This window comes from Melozone crissalis, unplaced genomic scaffold (assembly GCF_028551555.1).
Source record: "Melozone crissalis strain CALT ecotype California unplaced genomic scaffold, PUWL_Pcris_2 ptg000042l_1, whole genome shotgun sequence".
Lineage (NCBI taxonomy): Eukaryota > Metazoa > Chordata > Aves > Passeriformes > Passerellidae > Melozone > Melozone crissalis.
Genome location: NW_026535820.1, coordinates 42,775,685 through 42,802,563, shown reverse-complemented (window position 1 = coordinate 42,802,563; position 26,879 = coordinate 42,775,685). Strand labels below are relative to the sequence as shown.

The 26,879-nt window shown below is 39.5% G+C and overlaps 1 protein-coding gene across 1 annotated transcript in view; it reads left to right on the top strand.

The window, feature by feature from the left end:
* DAP (death associated protein) overlaps window positions 1–26,309 on the top strand; it is a 52,310-nt gene extending 26,001 nt beyond the window's left edge. The window contains exons 3-4 of the mRNA XM_054284894.1: window positions 21,760–21,802; window positions 23,524–26,309. Coding sequence (XP_054140869.1) covers window positions 21,760–21,802; window positions 23,524–23,643 — 163 coding nt within the window. The 3' untranslated portion in view covers window positions 23,644–26,309. The remainder of the gene's footprint in view (window positions 1–21,759; window positions 21,803–23,523) is intronic.
* The last annotated feature ends 570 nt before the right edge of the window (window positions 26,310–26,879 follow it).

Sequence of the window (26,879 nt, the reverse complement as noted above, 5' to 3'; positions counted from 1 at the left end):
AGCTAGATAATAAGGGAAAGGAATTAAAGATCCTGAGGGGATGAATATCTTTCTAGGACAAAGAAAGGAGGGTCAAGGAATAGGAGACTCTTGGAAGAAAAGATTACTATATTCTGAAAAGATAATGTGAAGGTGATTGTCTTGAGTGTGAAAGAGACCCCTGAACTGTACTAGATAGGGCAGAAAACTGAGTGATAGGCTTACTGAAATTAATAAAGAGCTGGATAGAAAGAGGGAGAGGAAGGAAGAGATCAAAATCAAGACTTACTAGAGTGGCAGAAGGGATTAAACTTGAGAAACAGAAGGGAGTTCAGTGCAGGAAAATGGAATTGCTCCTAATACTTCTGCTCATTCTGCTTTGTGGCCAGGAACTAGACACAAGATGTCAGCAGTGTCCATACCTCATGCAGTGCTAGCCAGTGCAGAGGGCTCATTACTATTATCACCCTTCTGGCGTAAGTAGTTAGCCTTCATCAGTGTGATGAAAACAGATGAACTCTGTTTTCCAACTTCACTTGTTAAAGGCAGACTTGGAGATTTAGTCCCATGCAGGCTTACCATCTAATGAGCTGTGTGCAGCCCTGCACCTCTTGTGAAAGCCATCTTCGGAAGAGCAAAAAAAGCTTTCTCCCTTTTCTTTACCCTGCTGCAAGAAAGATTTCAGCCTAAATGATATTACTAGGGTAGGCTAAGCCAAGCTTAAAAAAAAGAAATCAACTTGACCTTCACTGATCTTTGTTTTGGTGTTTTCTTTTCAATGCAATGGGGGCTGCAAAAAAACTGTCAGTTCTTTCAGACTTGAGAATTCAATAACAACTGTTTCAGATTTAACTTCTCTTAATTATTAGACCATCACACTGAAATTATACCAATCAGAAGCTCCATATGTGCAATAGTTGTCTTAAAATAACAGTATGACTTTATTCAAGCAAACAAATCCCCTCAAACCTAAGGATTGGGGTCAAATCTGTTCCATCTATATATTCACTGAGAAACTTTAGTTGCCTGATCAACTCTCCAGGTTTTCTTCAGAACTTACTTTATTCCCCAGAATTTATGCCATTAAGAAGGTGCTTGCCCAACTTTTTATAATACCTATTGAATTTCCTGTGGCTCTAGTTCCTATTTATTACTCTTTAAAAATCTTTTTTCACAGCAGTCTCGGAATAATTTCCTTATGGGCTTTTTGATGGTGCTTATAAGTGGTGCTTTCAGAATGAGTTTATTTTTAAAATGTTCTTCAGGTATAAGGAAGCCAAGTTTGAAGTTAAAGTATAATTAATGGGCTGGCCAGCTTGACCCTAAGGTGCAGTCATATTAGAATACTTACTTTGCACGTAGCACTTGGTATTTTCCAGCTATAGCTCCTATTGCCTTTATTTGCATTGGTCTTTCCTGCATTGAATTTAACATCTCAAGTTGGATGCTATAAAAAAAAAAAAAAAAGAAAGTTTAATCTGTGAAAAGTTTGATTATGTGATTTGCTAAGTATAGCTTTTGGATATTTTCTGGGAAATTACTAGACTCCTTTAGTTCTAGATGTCTTCTTTCTTGAGCATTCCCTAGCTTTTTTCCTAAATCCTTTCCAGCTGTTACAGCAAGGGCACCTCTTGTGTAATCGTCATTGATAACCAGAGGTCTGTTCTGTTTGCTGAAGAAAGGGTTTATGTGAGGGTAATGTAAAAGAAATTAGTGGAGCATTCAGTGCAATTTGTGAGTTCTATTTATTAGTAGACAAACTGTGTAGAATCATCTAAATTCCAGTAAGTAACATCTGGTTCATTCACACCTTCATGCTACTTTTCTTTTGCTTTCTCAGCCTCTTTCATTTTAAAACAATTTACATACCATTAGCAGAATTTTATTTTCTACTGGTTACAGGCTAGATGGGAGTGTACACTAATTGAAGATGATTTCAGATGTGTGCAGACCATGGTGAGACTTTAGAAATCTCTCATCCAATTGCCAAAATGGATGGGAGCAGATTAAGACAATGTTGATGAGATGAATAGCAGGGAAATGATCACTTTGAACTTAATTTAGTCATTAGCACTTTTGCTAAACTTTTGCAACTGGTCACTATTAGAAACTAATTGCTAGGTGCAGATTGCCTGGTTTAAATTTCTGAGCTTCTTATAAGCCGTAGCATCTACGGACACAGTCCAGGCTCTGGATCATGAGATAACTCAGGGTGGAGATGGCCTGAGAGATCTGTAGTGTAGCCTCAAAGCAAGTATGAGCAGAGCTCAGACCAGAATGAATACTCATGGCTTTATTGACCCAGGTCTTGTAAATCTCCAGAGATGGAGGCTGTGCAATCCTTACAAGCAACCTGTTCTTCTGCTCCACTGTCCTCATGGCAAGTTTGTCTGCACAGAACCTCCCTTTTTTCAGCTTTTCCCTGCTGTCCCATCCTGCAGCCATGCATCACTGTTTAAAATCTGGCTTCTTGGTAACATCCTTGCAGGCATTGACAAGCTGCTGTTAGGTTTTCCCAAAGCCTTTGTTCCTGCAGGTTGAACAAACCCAGTTCCCTGAGCCTTTCCTCAGAGGATAAATGATCCAACATTGGGAGCATCCTGATGGCACTCCCTGAGCTCACACTACTTTATTGATGTTTTGGGGGCCCAGAACTGGACACATTATTCCAAACATGGTCTAGTGGGCACTCAGCAGCGTGGGTTAATCTTCAGCACAAAATAAAGCCAGCTTTTAGGCTACTAGAAAATGCTGCTGGCTCATGTTCAGCTTGCTGTTCACCAGGAATCCAAGAGAGAAATTAGTTATATTAGTTGTAAAATTTAGTCTGATCTCTTCATCAGCCTCATTGTCTATAGCCTATATTTCATAACTTATCACTATATTTAAAGTTTCTCTCCAGATTAGCTTTAGGTGTCTTTACCTCTGTTTTCACAAATCCCAATCTTTTGTCTTTTTTGTCTGCATCTGTGCCTGCCTGGCCTGTGAAGCTCATATTTTCTGCCCTTGGATCTCCTGGGACTTTCCTTTGTAACTGTGTATAGTAGGGACAACAAATAGAAGCAGCGGTGATAAAGAATAGCTGGTGTTTTATGTATTGTTTTTGGGGATATTGCTGTCTGCCAAAATTGCAGGACAGTCTCATTTGGCTCATGAAACTTTGAAAATCTTGTGCAGGTGAAGCTGTATTTTCTTGGCCTTAGCCATGCAGAGCAGATACCTGCAAGCAGAAATGCCTTATCTGCAAGCACAGATGGTGTATCTCATTAGACCTACTCACAGAGCTGAAAATTTGGATGACCTCTTGGTCTTGTGAACCTTTATATATTTGAAATACTCAGACTTCTGTTTCATACCTGAAGATTCCTACACATCTTGCTTTACTTGTGTCACATCATTGGAACAGTGTGGTCCCATTATTGGGACTGTGGCCTCTGTGCCTCATTTTTTGCCACAGGCACAAATGCCACAGAGAATGTTCCTGACAAACTAGTGGCAATTGAGAGTCCCTGATAAGCTGCGGCATTGCCATATCTTCTTAAAGTTGCTTTCACTCTCAGTATGGCAGAGCAGCTGATCTGCCCTTGAAGATAGTTATTCAGAGACTTAGGCTACATCCCTGTTTTCCAGAGGATCTGCACTTTATGGAATAAATACTTCTACCTGCAGAGGGTAGACAGCCTTGTTGCTGTGGAGGAAGTCAAGTCGTGGATGGAGCTGTTTTAGTTCAGCTATCTATCACACAGGAATATTTCAATAAGTATCAGGATGAAATTTTAATAAGCTAAGAGGTAATATATTCTGAATTACATATAGGTGTTCAAGTAAGTAATGTCATCTGAGTCTCACCTTGTGACTTCTGCTGTGCATCTCTTCAAGATCTTCATTTGCATTTATAGCTGAATTGCAAGAACCAGTTGATCCCAGAAAACAGCCCTTACCTAATCAGTTTGCTGGTCTTAAGGTATCCTGGGAGAAACTGAGAGAATTTTTTAATTTTTTTTTTTAATTCAAAGGATAATAATATAGAACATGTAAGATTCTCATCAGTCTGCTGCAACCAAACAGCTCAGCATTTGGAGAGCACTTCTTGCCATGGATAAAGGGTACATTCGTCCTGAGAGAGACATTATCTTGGATGAAGCTCTCACAGTTGAAATTGTCTGCAATGAATGAAGTAATGCTGTCAAATTACAGCACAGGAATGGCCATCTAGATATGCATTGGATTTTTTAAAAATTAGATTTATAGACCTGACTCACAGACAAGTGGAAAGCCTAAAGTCTAGATATCTATACCATGGTAAAAATGGAAAGAAATGTTTGTTACAAGCTTTGTGTTTTCAATAGGAAAAAGATTGGCCCTGTGTCTTAGAGTAAGATAAACCTGTTACTTGAAGTTTTGATATGAGCCTTATATATGAAATGTGCATTTCTTCCTGGCTGTGGAATTCACGTCAGCCAAAGCCAACTGTGCTGTGAAGGGTATTAGGTATTCCTTTGAAAGGGGATGTTGTAGGTTCTTGTGTCCAAGCTTGGACAGGATGAAGCATCTCAGGCCCACCAAAATAAAAGGCAGTTCCTAGGATCTAATTTCATTTGTTTGCCTTTGTTTACATATTGCACTTAGAGAATTATTTTTGGGGTATCACTTTTATCAGTGGTTCCCTATTCTCTGCTCTCAGAACTGGATTTTTAAAGTCATTTTACTTAAATTTTACTGTGGTAACTCTGACAGACTTTGCTTCCTCTGTCATGATTCTCGTCTGTCACAAAAGAGGATTAAACAGCAGCCAGCCAACCTTTGGAGAGCTTTATTTTAGGGTAAAAAGGCTAATGGGGGAAAAAAAGCAGTTTACAAGTTAACTTTCATGGGATTTGACTAAGTTGCTGCTGAGTCACAAGTTCACCAGTCTTCTGTTAAGTTTTTAATGTCTCTTAATCCACACATTTTCTGTGAAGAGGAATTGCGTTGACTGCAGAGGCCTATTGTTTTCCATGTTGTCTACATTCTAGAAATTTTACATGAATCTTCCATTTTTAGGAGCTCAAGATTTGTCTAGACTTTGTATCAGTGCTACAGTACATTTTTAGTGTTACCTGTGCTGCTTAATTTAAATGTGTCTTCATATAATAATTCCTGAAGTTTCCATACCCCAGAAGTCTCTCAGTTGTTAGATGATTATATTAGAATTGTTGAATTGCTTCATGCAGAAGTTGACTTCATAAATACAGGAAAGAAGGAAATTGAATTTTACTGTGCAATAGCACAACATTAAAACTATTTTGGTAGACAATAACTTTTAAGACCATGTCTATAGCAAAATACAGTAATACAGCTGAAATTCACTAATCTGTATTTCCTAGAGGAATGTACATGTACATGGTTAATTCTAAACTATCAAATGCAAATGTGGGTATCTTGATCACTTCATGACTTCATAGTTCTGTAATTATCTTTGGTATTTAATTCAGAATAATCACTGCATAATCTGATGTCTATGCCTCAACTTTAAAAGTTTTGAATGCTTTGTATGGAACTGTATTTGACAGTTAAAAGATTCAGCTAACTTAAAATCTTTTGAAGAATAAAATAACTTATTCATAATTTTGACTTTTCAGTCCCACCCTTACAATAGCTTTTTTGTTTTCATGAAGTACCTAACAGAAACTCTTGGAATATTAAGAAAATTCCCAGTATTTATAAGCACTTCAGAAAAGGCAGTCAGGAAGAGCTAGGGAACTACAGGCTGGTCAGCCTTGCCTCACTTCCTGATAGAGCAGGCAATCAGGGAAACTGCTTTCAGGTACTAGAAGGACATGAAAGTGATGGAAAAGTCCACATGGATGCATCAAAGGGAAGTCATATTTGATAAACTTAATAAACCTCTGCAGTGAAAATATCAGCTTGATAGACAAGGGGAGAGTGTTGGATGTTTTCTACCTAGGTTTCAGAAAGGCCTTCAAAGCTCTCTGCTGAAAGATCTCCATGGAGAGGATCTGATGAAGCATGGGCTTGATGAGCAGAGTGAGATCAGTTGAAAACTGCTTGAATAGCCAGGCCCAGAGAACTGATCATTTAAAGGAAGTCTAGTTAGAGACCAGTTATTAGCACTGTATCCCTGGGGTCAGTACTGGATCTGGCCCAATCCTCTTCAACATCTTCATTGATGATCCCGGTGATGGGGCAGACCTTGCCCACAACAAGTTTGCATACGACACAAAACTGTGAGGAAGGGCTGATGTGCCGCAGGATTGTGTTCAGTTCTGGGCTCCTTGGTACAAGAGGAAGTTGGAGCTACTGAAGAGGGTCAACTCAGTGAAGGGCCACAAAAAGGATGAAGAAATGGGAGCACCTTTGCTGTGAAGAGAGATTGAAGGAGCCAGGGAGAGCTTTTCAATATATATAAATACCTGCAGGTAGGGAACAAAGAAAAGGGAGACAGTGGTTTTCTGTGGTGCCTTGTCACAGGACCAGAGACAATGTGCACAAACTGAAATACAGGAGGTCTCTCTGGACGTCAGTCAAAAACAAAAAAAATGTTTCCTGTGAGAGGGACTGAGCACTGGCACAGATTTCCCAAAGAGATTTTTGAGTCTTGATCCTTAGAGATATAGAAAGCTGCCTGGACATTGTTTTGGGCAGCCTGTGTTCTAGATTGCACAGCTTGAGCAGGGGCTTGGATCAGATGATCTCCTGAGGTCACTGCCAACCTCAGCCCTTCTGTAGTTCTCTTGTGGAGTGCTCTGTAATTACAGTTCTGTAATTTGTTTCATTAGTTTTTTTCAGTGTTGTCTTTTTGACTTTTAGACTGTGTAGACTAGACTCTCTTCTTAAATAATTGAAGGCAGTTTTAGTTTATGAACTCTGTATGTGTATGCCCAGAGAATAGGTTAGGAATGAGTGTTTCCAAGACTCTCTTAGGTTGAAGTGTTATAATCTAAGATTGATCTTCAGTTTCTATCTGAAGTGTCGTGGCAGATCTCTGCTAAGAGGGATATTAGAGGAAGCACTTGTCCTTTGTGCTGCTGTCCAGGAGGAGCCACCCAAGCAGCACGTACTGGAGACTGGATGATCCAGGAGAGCCATCCAGCCTTTTCAGAGTGTGGCCTTGTACAGCCATCCCCACATCTTATAAATGATCTGATGGGGCAATGTGGAACCTCCTCTTGGTTGTCTGTACAGCTGTGTTGGTCCAAAGTGACCAACAGTAGGCTGCCAGTGTCAGATGAGTGCAAAAAAATTATATATTTACAATGAAATGCTCCATGAAGGAGGAAAAAGCTGGTGATCTTCAGAGCAAAACAGCTGCCATGGGCATGTGAACCTCCAGAGAGACAGCCTGCCCTGAGCACTGACCCAGCTCAGGCTGCAGTGATGGGATTGTTATCTGTGGCTTGGCATCTGTTTGTGGGCGCTGCTGGCTGAGCCTGAGCTGCAGCCAGATGCACCACTAGGGAAGACACTGAAGTGCAGGTCCGGGGACAAGGTCACACTGGCAACAATGTTCGAGTTGGCCTCTGCTTGCATTGCCTGTTCTGTGCTTAAAAGGATTATGATCTTCTGGGGTGTCAAGTCCACGTTTTGCAGAATACTATATTTCCTTGTCATTACAACCAAATATTTAATCGTTAAAAAGCGCATGTGAGAAGATGAACAACCAGCTCTTTTGCACTATCCTGTTTATTCTCAAAGAATTTGTGCTCAAATTCTTTTCATCTTTTCCTTGAGGATTATATCAGATATTTCACTTCTCTCATGCTTCTGTGATAGTGGTTCTGCAGGCTCACTCACACATTCTACTGAAAATTCAGAAGTGGTTTCTCAAGTGCAAGTACTGTACTTAATAATCTTCACTCAGTTTTCAGAGGTACAGATGCTCCTGTTTAAATCAGTCACATTTGTGAAGGCCCAAGCCCTTTGAAAAATGCAGCAGGGTATACTAATGAAAATAGCCAGAGTTCAAGTTTACAAACTGCATTTGAAACTCTTGTGTTATGTGGACAATAGCCAAGATGCTGAATGGGTTTCCTTAGGTTTTCGAAGGACATAAACATCACCAAATTACATCTTCCCATTGTTATGTTAATATATTGATTTGGTCTAAAACCTGACCTACCTAAAATAATTACCAGCCTTCCTGAAGTTCTAAAATATGCATTTTCATTAAAAAACTGCTACTGAAGTCACACCTGTCAGTCTGGTTTAAGCTTTTAATTAATTTGTTCCTTAAGATTGCCATACCTAAAAGAAATGGTAACAGATGATGAAATTGCTTCATGTGCCAAGAGTGACAGTGAGATAACATTTGGTGAAATAAAAAATGAAACTTTCTGAGCATTGAGTGGTTTATGAGAAAGTTACGAGGGGCTGCTTGCCAGTCTGTGATACCTAGAGAAAGACAGGAATTACTTCAGGCTGGACTTTTGCAATAGTGAATTGCCTTAGCTCGTGTTTTCTGGAGTGTTTCCATTCATTTTTAACACCCTACTGTTACTTGAAGCTCTGCAAAACTAATGCAGGCTAAAATCAGCATGACTTTGCCACTTCCAAGGGTGATCATAGCTCTCCCTTTGACATAATTCTAGGTAGCTGCTTTCTGTCACACAGTATGGTCTGTCATGCCAGCACAGGCAGATACAGAGAGTGGGAAATTCTCCATTCATTTTTCTTCTGTTGTGGAGAGATGTGGCCTTCCTCTTTCACATGTGAAAGTCGTAATGTTTTGATTCATAAAAGATTGAGGCTCTCCAGTGGCCTGTATGGAAACTGGGCTTCAGGAAATAGCAGAGGTACCAAAATTAACCCATAAATGTCTGGTAGTTCATTACTGCTGATAGCTTATTGGTGCTTTATATATGAGTTGCAAATCTGCCTTTTGATGGTCTTTCAGAAGAATGGCAGTGTTTCTCATCTCTGCATAGGCTACAAAACACTTGGATTGTTTCTCCATGTCACAACTATAAAACTGGGGGGAAGGGGTTTGGGGATAAGAATTGCATACATGTGATTATACTTAGCCCACCCACACAGAAAAGGGCGAGAGGAAAGAATGTTTGTGCACCAGTGTTTTGTCCCTTTGTGTGCATAACAAGGTCATGGCCGAGCCCTTTGTCTGCCTAAAGTGGGAAGTCTGTGGCAACATGTCACTGATACCCTGGGGTGCCTACATAAGGCACTTCATAGGCGGATCAGTGGTATCCTTGCATTGTCTTTTCATGGCCTTTCTCTAGCCTTACTTACTAACACAAGATAGCTTGTGCTTGACATGGAGCATATCCCTGGATATTTCTCCTGCCGTCTTATTGGGACCTGTCATAGGAGCTTACACTTCCACTGTGTTTTAGGAAATTTTTCCTGATGCATATTCAGCGGTACTGCCAGAGGAGACGATGTTCATTTTTTCTTTCTTTTTTTCCTTCCTATCCCCCTTTCCCTTTCTTTTCACTTTCTGTTCCCTCTCCTTGCAGTTTTCTTTCCTGCTGTACCTCTGCGTCATACTCAAAAAAACTCGTGAACCTAGGAGGAATGAGCCCTTCTCTTCTTGCTTTATTCATGGGTCAAGTAGCATGATTGCACCATATTTTTTCTGAGCTCTGGATTGTGCTACTGTCCCCTCTGTGTTGCATCAGGAAGTGTTGCTGTTCTCCATAGCAGAGCTTCACTACAAAACTTGCTATTCTCCCCTAAAGCTCCTGCATGCCTTACTTTCTACTCCTTTTGATGTGCTACGGTTATGAATGAGGATTGGTGCTGTAAAATTCATGGACCTGTCTTCACAACTGGAAGTCACTAGAAGAGATCCCTCTGATAGGCAAAAATGAAATTAAACTTCAGTTTGCAGCTGGCCATTATGTAGCAGCAATAGCATTGCTGTCATCTGGGTGCCTAGGGTATGTCTCTGTGGGCTTCTTCTGTATGAAGATTTTAAATAAATATGACAGGAGCCCAATACCCTTCTGTCAATTTTAATGTCATAGCAGCAAGTACTCAGAGCAAGAATACACAAGAGAATCTGTCTCCTCTCTTGACAGTGCAGATTAATAACAGGAATGCCGTGTTGGTTAATGGAAACTTTTTCCATAAATATGGAGGATGAAAATTAGAAAATTATTTGTCCTTTTGATAAATTAAGGACATTCACTTTACACCTGCTATTTTTGCCTTTTTTTTTTTTTTTTGTGGTCACATAAGGAATGGGTAGGTATTTGATGTTAAAGGTGTGTGCAAACTTGTTTGTTGGTCAAAAATTTACATGTATCAATTTATAAAATGTGATCTCAGAATATAATGTCAAAGGAGACTTATAAGTGAATACAAGTACAAGCAGTAAATATCTCAGACACTGTTTTGGTTTCTTTTATTCTTAGTTTGAGCTTTTTGAGGTCACAGCTATCTGGTTGTTACCAAAAACCTGTTGTAGTGCATGCGTTGGGTTTTTTTCAGCCTCTGTTCAGCGAATAGATTTTCACTGAACCACAGCTTTTTGTGTCTGAGCAGCCTCAAATGCAGTCTGGCCCCATGGCTTATTTGTACCTGCCATGAGTAGGTGCTCTGGGAGTCACTCGGAGACTGAGAAGTGACAACAAATTACACCAAAAATACATTATTGCTACTTCTAGCATTGTTGCATTCTGCTGACCTTTGCTATTCTATGTTTTGCAGCTCTCTGCTAAATAAAATATTCAAATAATACCTCTATTTTTCAGTTAAATGAAAACTTTTATTTTTGGGGGGGGGCTCAGTATTTCAAGATTATCTGTATTGTAAGATATCAAACCAGAATGTACAGCCTTAATGGAATCTGAGGCCTCTCTCAGATACATGCATTTCTGTCAGTATGATTTCTCCTGTGTCTCACACTCTCCATGAGATGTTTTTCTAATGAAAGCAGGATAACCATCTGAATCCTTCCCTGTGTTCTTTGACTTAGCAATCCCAGGGCAGTATATTTTCTGTCCTCTTCCTGAGTCTTTGATTAAAAAAAGAGGAAGAACTGTAAGATCTACATTGGTGCTGTTGTTCCTCTAAAGTATTTTTAGAACTTCTCGTTGCAAAGGTTTTCAGCTGTGTCTAAGATCATGTGAATCCAGAAGAGTTCAGCTGAGTCAGGCCGTGCATCATCTTACACTCCAGCCCGTAGCAAAATTTGGTTGCTACAAGTTCCAGTTCCTGATGTATTTACATGTGAAGTGATTATGCTGCAAGTTACAGAGATGCTTTCTCAGGAAAGCACTGACTTTGGAAATACATTATCCAAATTCATCACATCATAGAAAATAAAGATCATGGCAATTAACTTGCCACTGTTGCATAGTTAATGTCTTGCCATTAAAAACAACTACATAAACTGCTGGTTTGGGATCAAGTCCTTGGGGGCTAGAAGGCTGTTAGAGAAGGACAGGGTCATTACCTCCCCTGTACCCTCTGCCAAAAAAGTACCATTGAAAAATTTCCTCTGGTGCTTGTTCGTGCAGATCTTGAGCTCCCTCTAACCACTTGCTTTCATAATGAAAACTCAGCAGGGATGTGTTTTATACTGAACTCTTAAAATAATCAGCATTCCACACATATTTAGCTCTGAGTCCCAGCATATTGAGGAGTCTTAAAGGTGTGAGGGGAAATAAGGAAATGCAATGGAGTCAAGAGATAAATAATCAAAAATACATTTTTGTAGTAGAAATTGCTCCTATTTACAAAATGTTTCTTCCAAATAGGAAAATTTGAAAAGAATAGGCTATGAGTCACCCCACATTATGAAAAGTTATAAAAAGTAGTGTTTACAAATTGGCTGTGAGTATGATAGATGGTGTAGTTATGGTGACAATTGCTATTTCACTTTTTAATGATCTGAAAATCTGATTGTGGTGGTGTATGTTTTCATTAATCTTCACACTAATGTACTGGGTACATTACTACATAAAGGTAAAGATTACCTGAATCATGGGAAATCTATGCATTTGCATGTTAATAGGCTTTTACAAAGCATGTTGCAATTCATTAGTAAATAAAAAGCCATTAATTAAAATGGTTCTATGTCCAAATATGCACAGAATGACAGAAATAGGTTTTTGAAGCGTACAGAGGAATGGTATTGTTATTTTTGCTAATCCAAAGCAAATCTAAGCTGATACTTAGATAGGTACACTTTTCAAAGGTGAGTACGGTAATGATTTCTTAAGTCAGTTCCCATTATTATATTGTCATTTGTTATAACATCCAGACAGTGGCCAAAGGTACTGCCACCAGGCAGTTATTTTGGAAAAATGGTGTTCTTGCTGGGGACACCCTTCAGCTGGAAGGATGAAAATGCAGCTTTAGACAGTACTCTAGCCAGAACTGTCCCACCAGGTAGTGGATAAAGTAAAATGAGTAACTTTTAGTGCATCTTTGTTCTTTCCTGTTGTGCTGTGTGTGGAAATTACCAGTATAAAATACTAGTACAAACTGGCAGCATGAAGTATCACTAGTACTGCTGCTGCTAAATAAATGTAAGCTCAGCTGAGACTGTGCATGCATGTTTTATTTTCATTCCTCAGGGAGGCTGATCTATTTGTCCCATAGAAGCAAAGTGAAGAACCAAAGATGTGCACCACAAACAGAAAAAATGTAGTCTAACCTGCTCTGTATGGTAGAAGGTAATGCTGCCAAGTAGTCAGCTGCCATCCTGCAGGTGCTGTGGTGCTTCTTTAAGGAAATGAACTGCTTTTGCTGTTACTAAAGCCATTCAAACAAATAGAACACCAAGAAGTGGCAGATCTAAGAGATTGAACTAGAAAAGTAGCAGTCATTCTTCTTTGATTAACAGAAAAATCACTAGTGGTATTGACATTCAGGAGTTTGTAGTTGCTTTAAAATTTCTACAGCCCATTGAAATGAATGGGTACTACTTTAGTACTATATTCAGATTTAACAGCACATTGATCTGTTATCCATTTGAATTGTCATGGCTTCTGTTATCACTTTACAAAGCTAGACATTTATTTCACACAGAGTGAAAGCTTAGTGTCTGAGAACTCCTCTTGACATCCTTCAGATTACAATGCTTTGAATCCCATTGCTATTGATTTCCTGAAGGTTATTTTCTGTGTATTTTCATGGCACCAAGTCTCAGTCCCATTGACAGTGGAAGTTTTGCAGATGATTGTAGTAATATCTGATATTGACCTTCCAGATTAAACCCATAAGATTAATATGGAAGGAAGAAACAGCCTGTTCTGGTAGTGTTCAGGGGACTGGTGTTTCTAGATGGAAAATGATGCTGCCTTTCCAGCCGCCACCTCTCAGCACAGGCACCGTAATGGTAGTAGAGGAATCGAGTGGTTGCTTCCTCTCAGGTCAGTGGAGGTCAGCTTCTCTGTGGAGAAATTATACTTCAACAAGTTCATTTAAATGAAGATGCACCCGTGTCTGAATCCTTTTGAGAGAACTTCGTTCCTTGTCTTGTGTCACAGTAAAAACCTATCTGGGCTAAGTGTATTAGGGACTAGGGGGTTTCTTGCTATTAAAAGTAAGCTGTTAAGTTAAAAACATTTCTTAATTCCATCTTCTGTTGCTCCTGTGTGAGCTCTGAATATAAAATTGCATATTTAAAGAATGTTCTCTATGTCTGGATGACATGATTTATGACTCCACTTGCCACTGGAGAATAGGGAAAATTGTGTCGATAACTTTGGCAGGGTTTGAACTAAAGCAAGTTTTTGACTAAGAACAGTCAGCTTACACAACCTTCAGCTGGCATCTGATACTGCCAGAGCATCTTCATGACCTTCCAACAGCATCCTTTATCATGTTCAGAGCTTCTCCAGGAGTGGCCTGTTGAAATGGACAAGAAATTCCTTATGGTCCCTTTTGCCATGGGCAGAGACATTTCCTTTGGAGAGCTTCACATAACAGTAGGGTGTGACTGTAGAATGGAAACCATTCAGAATGCACAGTGTAAAATTGGGTTGAGAAGGTTTCTCACTACAGTTGTATGGCTGTGGAAGGTGATGTAGTGTTTATGCATGTGCAATGTCTGCACGTTTGACTTCATGTCTGCACTGGTTTTGGGGATAATAACAAATGATACTGCAATTGCTCAAAGCACTAGGAGAGTGAAAGGTGCACATCTACTGAATGATTAATACTGTGAAACATTGGAAAGCAGGATTCATGTTATGAACTCTTCATGGGAAAGGTTGGGAAAATTCGGGCCACTGCTGTGTGGCTCTGAGACAAACACAGCTTCACCTGGGCAGAAATGATGAGATTTTCACCTTCTCAGCTTCTATCTTCTTGTGTTTTTCTCACTGCACTGACATCCGCTATTCCTGGTACAGCATCAAGCTGTTCTTCCAGTCGCACTCCATCTTTCATCTGCTGAGAGATGGAGGAGTACAACAGTGCCACAACTGACTCCTTCATCTCTGTAGCCAAGACACTGCAGTGCAGGCCCATGCTCATGATATTCTCAGCATGGAAGTGCATTGCTGTCATGGGAACGTGCACAGGGATGCACTTCAGCACCTGACAAACACGTGGAAGATTTAGTCTTCTCTCCCTTTTGAACCATGGTCCTTGTAATTTTGCAAATGCTTGAAGTCTACCCTATTCTCTTCCTTATTTTAGAGTTTCCTTGGAGTTGCATCACCATTTAAGCACTGCTTACTTTATGTAAGTTTTCACAGCTCTCTTTTTTTCCACAGTTAAGTAGTTAAAGATCATTAAGTGGGCTGATGCTGCAGTAGCTGCATGTGAGAAGTTGGTCATTGGTGTTCACTAAGAGCTAATGGAGATATTGCAATAACAGGATGGAATCTTTATAAATCAACCAGCAGTTGGAGAATTGCGGACTATTTCTAAATCCTCTGAGTCTATGGAAAGGTGAAATACTTAAATCTTCATTTTGTGATCAGAAGGCAGCTTGAAAGAGAAATTTATTCTCTGATAGCAATATCATGTATAACAATATAGATAAGAGATGGGATCTCTTTCTTAAATAATTTCTTTTTATGGGTTATACTTGAACTAAAAAGATGAATGAGAGGCTGGTGAGATTAATCAGGCCATATGCTGCAATGCCTTAATAGTGAATGTTAGAATAATGAATGTCAATCAGTTGCTATTAAATGTAATGGCCAGTCATTTACCACCTCATTAAAAGATCAGGACACCCGATTTGCTTGTATGTGAATAGCAAAATAAATAGTAATTAAAATTTTCTGATAGGGCATTGTGTTCTCTTGGGGTGTGTCAGGGCACAGCCTAAGACAGGCAGACAGGAAAGTTGTATCCCAAAGTAGCGTCTCTAGGTATGTGTAAGAATTTTGTGTGTATTTGTGTATGCACTGTGTTTTGTCAGGATTTGTCATCAAGGGGAAGTACTGCTTTTTACTTGTTTTAGTATTTTCTGCAGCACCTGGATGTTTTTGAGGTTGTTCCCTTCTTCATCTGCAGGAGACTCTGAGGTTCAACAGTGCCATCCTGTGGATGATCTTAAAGATCTGAAAGCTTTGGCAGATAAATAACCTCAACACAATAATAATCGTAGAATATCAGATACTGTATGTCCCCATGCAATCAGCTAAAACATTTCCCTCTGGTAGTCAGTCAGACTAATTATTACTTTTCTGTCCATAAAATTGATAACCTAAACTTATTACAACCAACGGGAAATTATTTCAAGCAAGCTGATGAGCAGGCTTGTTAGTTTTGTTCTGTTGCTGAGAAGTGTGATTTTAATCATCTCAGTGTGGTTTTAATCATCTTAGAATTTGTTTTTGCAGACAATGCCAAAATCAAAGGTAACTCTGTAAATTCAAATAAGCACCCCTGTAATGACATATCTGGACATCTTTAGAGAAGCATTAGATTGAAACTAAGACTAGTTAATGTTCATGTTTCATAACCAGAAAATACAAATTCCCAAACAACCTTGAAGATTAAGGTGAATGATTTGAACAACTGGGCACAATACTTTCAATTGCAGAAATAGAAGGGCAGGATTAAAGTATGATGTTTTGTTGACTGAAAAGGAAATTCTGCTCAGAATACTTGGGGAACCTGTTCATGGAGTGGATATCATGCCAGGAAAAAAAGTAAAAACCCACAAAACTTGCTCTCATTAGGAAGCAGTTGGGGAATCAATGAGTAACTGCAGATCTTAGTATTTCATACATAGTTTTCATTTTGCTTGCCTAAGTTAATTGTCAGGAAAGTGAATGGTGTTTCTTTGGAAATGAGCAGGGAAATAAAGGCAAGCTGATCAGTGGAAGGTTCTGCTCACTTCTCTAAGTCCTTGCTGTGTTGGGGGGCTGGAGGGGCAAGGGTATGCTGTCTGTGTGCTGCCTTTGCCTGCAGGGTCACGGAGCTGGGTGCAGCCCCAGGTGCTGTGCTGGAATCTCTTCGGTTTGCAGGAATTTCTCCTTTGTTTTTTCCCTGCCTGTCACAGAAATTGCTCCTTTGCTTTCCACAGCTATAGGCCAACTATGAGTCACAGTACGTGCCTGTGGATGATTTGATTAAAACAAGGAAACATCAAGTCACAAATTCCAGCATTATTCTTGGGTAGTTAAAAATGATGATGTAATTTCTGGTTCCAAAGTCTTTGAAAAACATGTATTTATAGATCCCATATATCTGTTTGCCAGGCTTACTTAAAAGAGCAAAAGGTGATCACCAGTATATGAAAAGATAAATATGAATCATTCCCATTCTTTAATCCTAAATATGAATAATTCCACCTAGAAGATTAGTTTAATGCAGTTTTAATGATTTAACTTTAGCCTAACATATTTTGACAAAAAAAAAATCATCCAGTCTAATAAAAGCCTTGCATCTATGTAGTTTTGTCCTTTTTAAAGTGGGCTAACCTGTTTTGGATGTTGGCATAGTGGAAATTTTGAGATTGATGCCTTATTTTCAGGAGGGTCTACATTTAAACCTATTTTAAAGGTATATGCTATTAATAATTTTAAATTTAGTCTTCTGCAAGTGTCACTTTCTACTTATACTGTAACGAAGGTAGATGAGAGCACTGTTGCCTACTCCTTTGTATACTGTATGCTAAGACTGCTTAGCTGTCTCCTTATGTGAGTTCTTTGTGTTCTCTAAACTATTTTTTCCATCTATATTTTTGTTCTTGTTCTTCACTTATGGTGTTCCTGGTCTGAATACCATATTTTAATAGAGGTATACTGTGAAGTACTATTTTTACTATTGCAGTGGCTGCAGGTGTTCATCCCCCCCACAGCAATGTGCTCTGCTTTGTTCTGCATTTGGGCCCACTCTGAAACAGCTGTGAATTTGTGTCATCTCTGTGTGCATATGTGCACAGCCTCTGCGCATATGTGCACACCTTCACTGCATTTATAGAGAGAGATACAGTTAACTGTAAATTTCCCTGTTGAGTTACAAAACTGATTTAGTCAGGATCTCTGTTTTAATGGAGTTGGATAAATGCTCATCTGCTCTATGTGTGTTCTGTGGCCTCTAGGAGATTTCACAGTGACTCCTGTGTCACTGTGTTTGTCTTTATAGTATGTCTGTCATACTTCAGTTGAACCAATCCCTCTGAGGTGAAGGCACAAGATTTTAGTATTATCAATGCCTTGTTTCATCTAGTTAATGATCTTTGCAAGTTATTTCATCTTTGTGATCTACCTTCCATGTCAGATAAAGATCCTATTTGAGCTAAGTATTTTGGAATAATAGAAATCTATTCTATTTGAACAGTCAGGAGAAATGAATCCAGTAGAGAATCTGATGTTAAACAGGTGCAGCATCACACATGTTAAATCAGGGTAAGTTCTCTGAACACTTAGATCTTAACGGATGTGTTCTTTTTCTCCATATGTCAGAACAAAATAAGGATTTGCGTTGAAAGTATTGACACAAACATTAACCAGTCTTGGCAAACACAAAACTGTGTTCCTTATACAGTATCAGCTGTGACTATTCATTAACTTTAAATAAATGTGTGCATTAAATAGCTGTAAAGCACGTATATGTAAAAACAAAATCAGGTTTTGTCAGAAAATAAATTTTTTTTGCTTTCTTGTTTACTGATGCTTAGACAAAGGAATGCTGCATCTTCAAAACAACATCTGTCAAACCGATTTTCATCAGATTAAGTATATCCTCAGAAAAACCATCACAGCTTACAAAATACTGGAAATGTAGGTTGTGCTTTGTAGAAAACACCAATAAAATTTAAAGCACATAAAAGTGTTTTATAAATGTAGCAATGATAGCCTGTGCCTGTTCTCCATTTTTGTTTCTATTTTCAGGAAGGTCTTGGGAAAGATAATGAGCGATGTTGCAACACTGCAATCCCAGTAGATGTCTCAAAGTGCAATTACAGAGTTATGGTCCTGGCAGCTAATCTGGGTCCACAAAAGCCCATGATTTGGGAGTCTGGCAGTAGAGATTGAATTTATTATGACAAAGTTCATCTGTGGAAAGATTTCTCTCATTAGGAATGAAATTAAAGCATGAATTGGTGACTGATTATCCAGGCCTTTCTCTGATCTGTTGAATTCTTCATTAGTACAGATGTGTGATTATATATGCTCTGGCCTGGTTCTGGTTCTATAGATCATCAAAGATAATGAATAATACTAATTTTTTTAAGATTTTTTTCTAAAACAATGTAATCTGATGGAAATATAAGGAAAGCCAGTGGCTTGACATAGGGCATAAATACCAACATACTCAATCATTCCAATTTCTAGCCAGCTTTTGGTCCTTTTCCCTGCTACTGGATAATTAATACATGGAAATGAGCTTCCTATTAAGCTGGTGTGTCTCTTGTAGGAGGGAAGCATTTTTCCTGTGTAACAAGTTAAATAGAGAGGTGAAGCCTCATTACTGTGTGCACCTGCAGCTGATCATGGAAACCTGGGGCAGCCAGAGACAAATGTCAGGGTTTCTGCAAGATCTTTGTGGATCGAGGGTAGAGGTGCTTGAGCTGGAAGCTGGGTCAGCATTCCCATTAGTTCTTCCATTTAAAAACTGGAAATATAGTATGGAGCAGGGGGAGTTCAGTCAAAAAACCCATGAAGATGACAAACAAGGGGGAAAGTCAAGGAGAAAACTGTTCCAGCTGCATCAGGGAGTAGATACCTTTTGCAACTCTAAATTCCTGTTAGGTTGTTGTCTGTGTGTCAGCACTATCCTAGAGTGTCCCACATGAACCCTGAGTGAGGTGTTTTGGTGCTTACCACACACTTTTGGGAGAACCTAATCAGTGTCCTGTTTCCAAGGCAGTGTAACTAAAGACAGTCACAGAACCCACTGCATACAAACAAGACTGCAAGGCTGTGTCGTGATAGTGTTCAAGACAAATGCTTTGTGTCTGAAAAATACAGTTTTTACTAGGAAAATGGTACTGCTGACTTTCATCTTCTTTATAAAGGCATGCTAGCTGCTTCTGAAGTGCTACCTGAAGCATAAACCTCACACTGGATTTTAGCTTACCTGAAAATGACAATGATCTTTACAGGAACTTCAGCCTAATTCCTGAGACAAAAGAACATACAATTAAATTAAAATAAATACAGAAATCTACCAAATACAAATCTACAAATAGTCTAACCATATCCAGCTCTATCATGTACTCGGGAGACTTAACACTTGCAAGTTTGGGCCCTGTGAACATGAATAACATGACATTTCAACAGGAGGCTGGGGTTTCTAAGCAGATTTTTGTAATTTGCAGTGGTAAAAGATGTTTTTGAAATGACCATTATGCAAGAGATTCCTTCTGGTTGTCATTTTTGGCCAAAGCCATAGAACATTGCACTTGTTTTTAAAGTAAGAATTATGAACTGCACAGCACGTAATACAGTGTGGTAGTTGAAGAACAGCTCATGGCACATTCAACAAATACAGGCTCTGCTGGGGAAATGTTGATTTGAATTTCATGCATCATCCAAGCATAATGAACATTGAAAGGTCATGTTAAGAATATTAAAAAAAAATCCATCTGATTTGACTTTTTCACCATCCAGTATTGTTAATAATATAATGTCAAGCAAAAAACAGTTTCTCTGAATGTGAATAAAGCCAGATTCCATGTATAGTTGAAAAATAAATTATCATACTTTTATTTTCATTTACTGTTCATTTCCTTTATAATGTCATGGTGTAAATGTGTGAATTGTACGTTGAGCCACTGCAGTACATCTGTATTTTCTCAGTCAGAGTTATTTCTTTGAGTTTGTTACTCAGCATTCAGTAAGTCTCATGCAGACTGTAACATACTAATTGGCTCAGTATAATTAGAATGAAATGGAAGTGTTTTGTTATTGATCTTTGCTTGTTATTAGTTTGTACTGACAGAAAATTGGATAGAAAAAGTCTAATACAGCTATTAAAATGTTATTTCTTATGGCAGGAAATGTCATTGTTATTCTTCCATGGAAGTATTTTAGAGCAGAACTCTCTTCCTTTCTCCTTTTTTTCTAACCTTGTCTTTCTGACTTTTTAAAAATTTCTAGGAGGGATGCTGGGCCTTGTTAAATAACCAGGCTGTTCAGAGACTGAGCAGCAATACCATGACTTAAACAGGGCTCAGGCAATATTTATGAGTTCATTATAACAAGTCTAATACTGTGCTGCTTGTTATCTTCACACAACATCATGTTAATAAATTTTTACAAGCTGTGTAGTTGTAAAATGCATCATAGTAATCACTATCATTCCTCTAATAAGTCATTTGATTTGTGTGTGCCTTGTGTTGTTCCAGCCCTGTGAGCTGTAACATCTCGGGATAGAACCCTTCTTGTGGTCCAGGTTAATGGAGCTGCTCTGAGTCCTCAGTTACCAATGGTCTCAGGGGAGGGACACCTTCAGCTCCCCACTCTGCTTGCCTCTGCAGTGCCGCAGCTTACCTGGATTTCTTACAGGAGAATTACCCCTGTTGCGGAGATTCTCTGGAGCTCCAGGCCCCAGCCCTTCTGCAGATTCCATGCAGATGTGTGGTTTTACCTGCCCCAGAGGCACTGAGGTTGCTGTGTCTGTAATTCAGACTCTGGCAGTGCCAGCAAGTTTAACATGGCTGTACTGTAGCCTCCAGGTAGAGGTGGTCACTTCAGGAGATCAGGGAAACCAGTGGCTTGTGCTGACCCAGGGAAACCAATGGCTTGTGCTGACCAAGCTACAGAGAACTCTGGCTGTGGAGAGTCTGTTCCTGTTGGTGTGGGTGGAGGGTCTGCAAATGAGAAACCAGGAAAGGCTTTGCTTTATGTTTTCAATATTTGTTTGATTACAGACATGTTTCTTTTTCTTGTAATAGACTACCTGCTTGAAAATCTGTGATTTAAAGTGCAGTCTGTTGCTCTTTCTGAGACTCAGAATCCTCATTTTTTCAATTGACAGATGTAAACTTGAAATTTCTTTTATTCTCCAACACAGCAGTGACTTTAGCCCAGCTACAGTTTTCATTGTGCAATGCAAATACACTAAGTCTAAAGTACTGCTGCCAGTTTATGTATAAAATTTGAGGATTAAGAAACAAATGCAAACAAAGACTCGGCTTTAAGAAGCAGTATTGTTGGACTAGCCTCTTCTGTCACAATCATTGTGAAGTAATAGCAGCAAAAACCTAAAGGTCTGGTTTTGGCTGCAGTAAGTACTACTAAGGCAGTAGTCATTTGAAGAGAATATTTTTCTTGTCTGTTTGAAAAATTAATCAGTTTCCAAAAATGCCACCTTTCTTTTTTGCACTGTAGGTGCGATTTCCTTTTCATTTTTACCTTCTAAATAAGTGATACAAATAATCTCTCTTATTTTTTTCAGCCCACCTAAGCCAGCGGTGTTCATCTCCGGTGTCATTGCTAGGGTAAGATTATCAGTAAATTTCTCTCAGTCATAGCAAAATTACTGTAAGCTTTTCAGAATTACCTCCAATCAGAGCAAAATTAATCTTTTTCATACCCCTTCCTCTTTTGTGAGAGGAGGCTTTGTGTTTTCTATATTCATGTAAGGCCCTTTGAGCATTCTTTCTGGATTTGTGTGAAATTGAAATTATTCATTGAAATTATTTCCACTGTTTTTCTTTGAATTTTAGCACTTAAAGTTTATTGGATCATCCTTTTATATCTAAGCTAGATATTACTGTATTCATTTCCTTTGGAGGCAGCTGCATATTAAACTGCTGCTGTAGCTTGATCTGTGATGAGGAGCAACCCTCCTGCCTCTAAGGTGAAATGCTTGAAGATTGTGTGTTTCAGCTGCCATATGTGCCTTGAGGTACTTGGGATTTAGGGTGCTATTCCCTGGACTTTAGGAGCAGGCAGGACCTGTAAATCCTTAGTATTAACTAGCCCTTAATCACGTGATCAGTAATTCCTGCATTGTGGCAGGGTTTTATCATGGCTTTGTGTGGTGGCTACCTTACATCACTGGGGGTTGTAGTGTGCTTTGCTGTGAGATGCTGTGCTTGTGTCAGATCCCATAGGAAGGAGTGAGCTGATGCCATTTTCCTTAGCCCATAAGGAATGGGCAATTGGTAGCATCGGGGGAGGGAAGGCAGAAAATGTCAGGTCTGAGGAAAGCAGATCTTTGAACACTGGAAGCAAGTTGGAGAAGAGTAAAAATTACCAAATGTAACAAGTTAACAAGTGATTAAAATGAAACCAAAACAAAACAGTGTATGGTTGTTGCCCTGTGAGCCCATGGAATGCCCAGAGCTTCCGGCATATGATGTTTGTCCCGTTTTCTGAAGACGGAAGTTGTGTCCCCCTTCACTGTTGTCCCCATGTCGCTGAGCACTGATAGTATTTGTTTCCTGTTGGTTTTTGAAAGCCCCACAGGACTGAGCCTAGAAATGGCAATGGTAAATAGGTGACATATGGGTTACACCTGGACTGAGACTGCCCAGCAGCAGCACCTGAGAGCCAACACTAGCAGACCTGGTTAAAAAAACCATGTTAAACTTCAAAGCCAGCCATCCCTAAGATTTGAGTCATAAGTAGTTTTAGATCCTGCTTTCTTCCTAAAGAAACTGGCTTTGTTTGGTTTGGAAAAGAGAAGGCCTTGGGGTGACTTAACTGCATCCCTCAGGATGGAGGGACAACCTGAACAACCTGGTCTAGTGGAGGGCGTCCCTGCCCATGGCATTGATGTTGGAACTGGATGATCTTTTAAGATGGCTTCCAATCCAGGCCATTCCACAACTCTGATTCCTGCAGCAGGCTTTTTGTGCAGGTATTTTTCATGCTGCCTTAACTTACTTTTTAAATAGTCTGTTCTTTCTAGTGGCTTCTTGGAAACCAAACACATCTGAAGATAGGAATATTTTGATTTTTTTCCCCTGGGGTCATATTAAGATACCTTATTATTGGATAGTGTGTATAACTTGAAGAAGTGAAGCTTGCATAAGAAAGATTTTGAAGTTGGCTAATAAAAATAAAAACATAGAATGTGTACAGAGGGACCCCAAAGTAACATGCAACACTGTTTTTCATCTGATTTTCACAGTTTTTAGAATTTACATCAATTAGAACTGGAAAGTACACCTTTAAGATTCCTTAAACTTTTCCTGCTGTGTTCTTCAAACAGGGTGATAAGGACTTCCCTCCAGCTGCAGCTCAGGTGGCTCATCAGAAGCCACATCCTTCTGTGGAGAAGCTTCCCCACCCTCAGCACGTCAAACAGCACATCCACCAGCCGCGCAAGTGAGCTCCCGCCAGGACCTCTGCCAGCCTGCTTCACTGAATGTGTGCAAGAGAAGACAAAAACCCTCTAGTATTCACACTGTCAAATCTGTAAAATTGGCATCTAAAATAATACGCTGTTTCTTTCACTTTAATTCTCAAGGGTTAATAAGAATGAAGACATTGTTCAGTTGTTATCCCAGATGGAAAATTCTGTATTGGTATTTGCTGATCAGGGGTGCTTTTTTATAAGATTTTCTTATTGCCAAGATAAAAACTTCAGTATGAACAATATGATTAATGGGCTTAAAATCTGTACTTTTAGTTGTGGACTCAGAGTAGCAGATAGTTAATGTAGTTTTTATGCTAAGCCAGTGAGGAAGAGCAGCCCTTTTGTACTGGTACCTTTACTGTCTGGAGGGAGTTTGTTGGGTGTGTTGAGACAGAAGTCAGTGGTTGTCTTGATTATGTAGAACCCTTGCAGCCTTCAGTATCCTCAGTGTTCCACCCCAGTGCCCTCTGGATTCAGGCAGGGAGATGATGATAGGGCCCCCATACATTCTCAAGTGGGCAGAGATGCAGCTGAATCTTCTTTACACCCCTTTGCACTCACACAGTCTTGCTGAGATTTTTCCCTCTGGTGGTCTGTGGGAATGGAGAGGAGAGAGAAATCAGAATTTCAAGAACACTGCTGCTGTAGACAACTCATTTGTAATCTCATGGGTCTCACTGGGGGCTGTATTTTTGAGGTGATGATTTCACATTCCAATAGCAAGCTGAAGGAGTTCATGACCCTCCATGTTGAACTTAGAGTAAGTTGGTGAAAAATCTGTTTCCTTTTTTAAATTTAGAATTTGAGATCACCTTTTGAAACTAAGAGGTACCATTAGTAAATATGTTTATGATCCAATCTCTTTTGTACATAATTTTTTTTCCTAGTCTTCTTATTCTGAAATACAGTAGTGATATGAGGGAGTAAAAAGAAAGTTATTTCCAAACACAGCAATCAGTTTATTTTTACTAGATAATGAAATAATGTAATTTCTCAGTTCAAAATCACTTAGCTCCATCATTTTCCTTCTGTTACTCACCTCTGTAAAAACCAGGAAAAACGTTTTGTACATTCTACCTATTTTAAAGTGTCCTTCTGTTTTTAACTGACTATAAATACAATGCAGCCTTTGGTTTATAAAGCCTCCTGGTTTATAAAGTTTCTAATGATGTCAAAAAAGTGGGAGCTAATGTTGCAGCCATTCACCTGGCAAATCACTGAAATGTTAAGGTCACTTGGGGCTTTAGCAGTTCATTTATGGTTACAAAGCAGTGTGGAAAGTTTAGAAATTATTATTTTATAAACATTCTGTAGATTTAATAATTATTTCCTGAGTAGCTGATTTAAAACAACAGCAACAAAATAATGGGAAATATGGCCCATTTCACAAATGGAACAACTCTGTGTGGGTGCGAGGGACCTGACATTTCCATCTCTTCATAGGCTTGAAATGGAAATGTTTTTTTACAAATTATATGCATGGACATACTTATTCTAAACCCAAGGAAGGATGTACAATCTACATATGTAGTCCTTATTTCCAGTTTGATTAGAAACCATACTTGCCTTAAGGAACGAGTGTTGTTTGTAAGAATTGTTCTGTATTAGAGTATGCGTAACTTTTCAAATCTGCTTTCTGTGTCTGATGTCGGTGCAGCAGAGGCCTTGTTTGTAGCTGCTTATGAGTGTACAAGTGATTCACACCTGAGCAGCCCCTTCATGAGGGTAGCATGGCTGAGCCTCTTGGGCTCTGTGCCGGAGAGGATTTGCTGGCAGGAATGTTTGCGGGCAGGGGACAGGAGGTTGGTGGTGCCGCTGCAGCTGTCCGAGGGCTGTGTCAGCGATGGAGCAGAGCAGAGTGTCGCCGTCACCTCCGGTACCTGCTGGCTCAGGGGAGCTGGGTGGGATCCAGCTCTGCCTCCTGCTGTGCCTGCATCTGGAGCAGTGCCTGGAGCCCGGTGCAGTCAGGAGGGTCAGCAGAGCTTAGGCATGGCACCATTGCCCAAAGGGAAGAGTCTTTCAGTGTGAGCTGGATCGCTCTTGACTCCACTGACTGCAGTGCGAAATTAAACCTTGGCATGGAGGCACACGGTGAGGTGGGGCTGGGTACCTCTGCTCCGTGCCTTGTAATAGGTAAAAACAGCTTTGAAAGCCACACCACATCTCCATCCTGACAGTAAAAGTTAGGAGCAGGGATGCTTTCAAATTGCAAACTACTGCTCCTGGTTATTAATGCAATATATACAGCATATATAGACAATACCTGATTTTTGTCTTTGATTACTTAGATAGATAGATATGTAAGTTTGTACAATGAGGTATGGCTCTTAAGATAGCTTTAGTGGCTTTTAGAGCACAGAAATTCCTATATGATTAGAAAATGTCTCTGTATGAAAGCTATATATTGTTGGGAGGTATCCATGTTTATACATAGATGTCCTTACCAAAGCATTACCTTTTCCAAAATAATCATAACTGGTGAACTGGATTTCTTACTGATGGTTTTTGATACTTTTAAAATATGTTGCAATAGCATATAAGCACAGGAGATGTTCAGATGTTACCTTGAAATATCTGCAAAAGAAATTTGCTGTAATTGTCAATGTGGCTATTATGCAACAATAAAGCATGAAGTTGTATATTGGGCTCTTTTTTCTCTATAAGTGCAATGTAAATCAGCAGGGTGCAGCTTTGTGGCATTTATGGGATTTTATTACAGATTGCTGCATGACTAATCAACATTTTATAGATAGTGAAATTTATTATGAAGTTTTATGACACAGTGGATGAGCTGTTTTGAATAGTCCAGTCTCGTGTAAAATAAAAAGTAGATGCCACCTGCTAGAATGGGAGTTGCTGTTTTCCACTATGAAATTGGAGATGCTCACTCAGCCCCTGTGAAGCTGGAGAATCTAACCCTGGTAACAAACCAGGATGGTAAAGGAAACTAAATGTAATATTTTTCATTGCTTTGCAAGTTCTAGTCTTTCAGAAAAAGCAAGTCTTGTAATCAGGTGGCAAGCTTTTCATAAAGCTGCAGTTTACACAGTGCAGGCCATAACCCAGGTGATTTGCTGAAGAATACGGAGAAATTGCTGGGTGTTTCTGGGCCCTTTCTGATAACTTTGGGCATCCCGTGTTTAGTGCATGTGTGGTGTGCATGTAATGCAGCAAATGGGTGTGGTACAGTGCAGAGGTGGTGGCTGCTG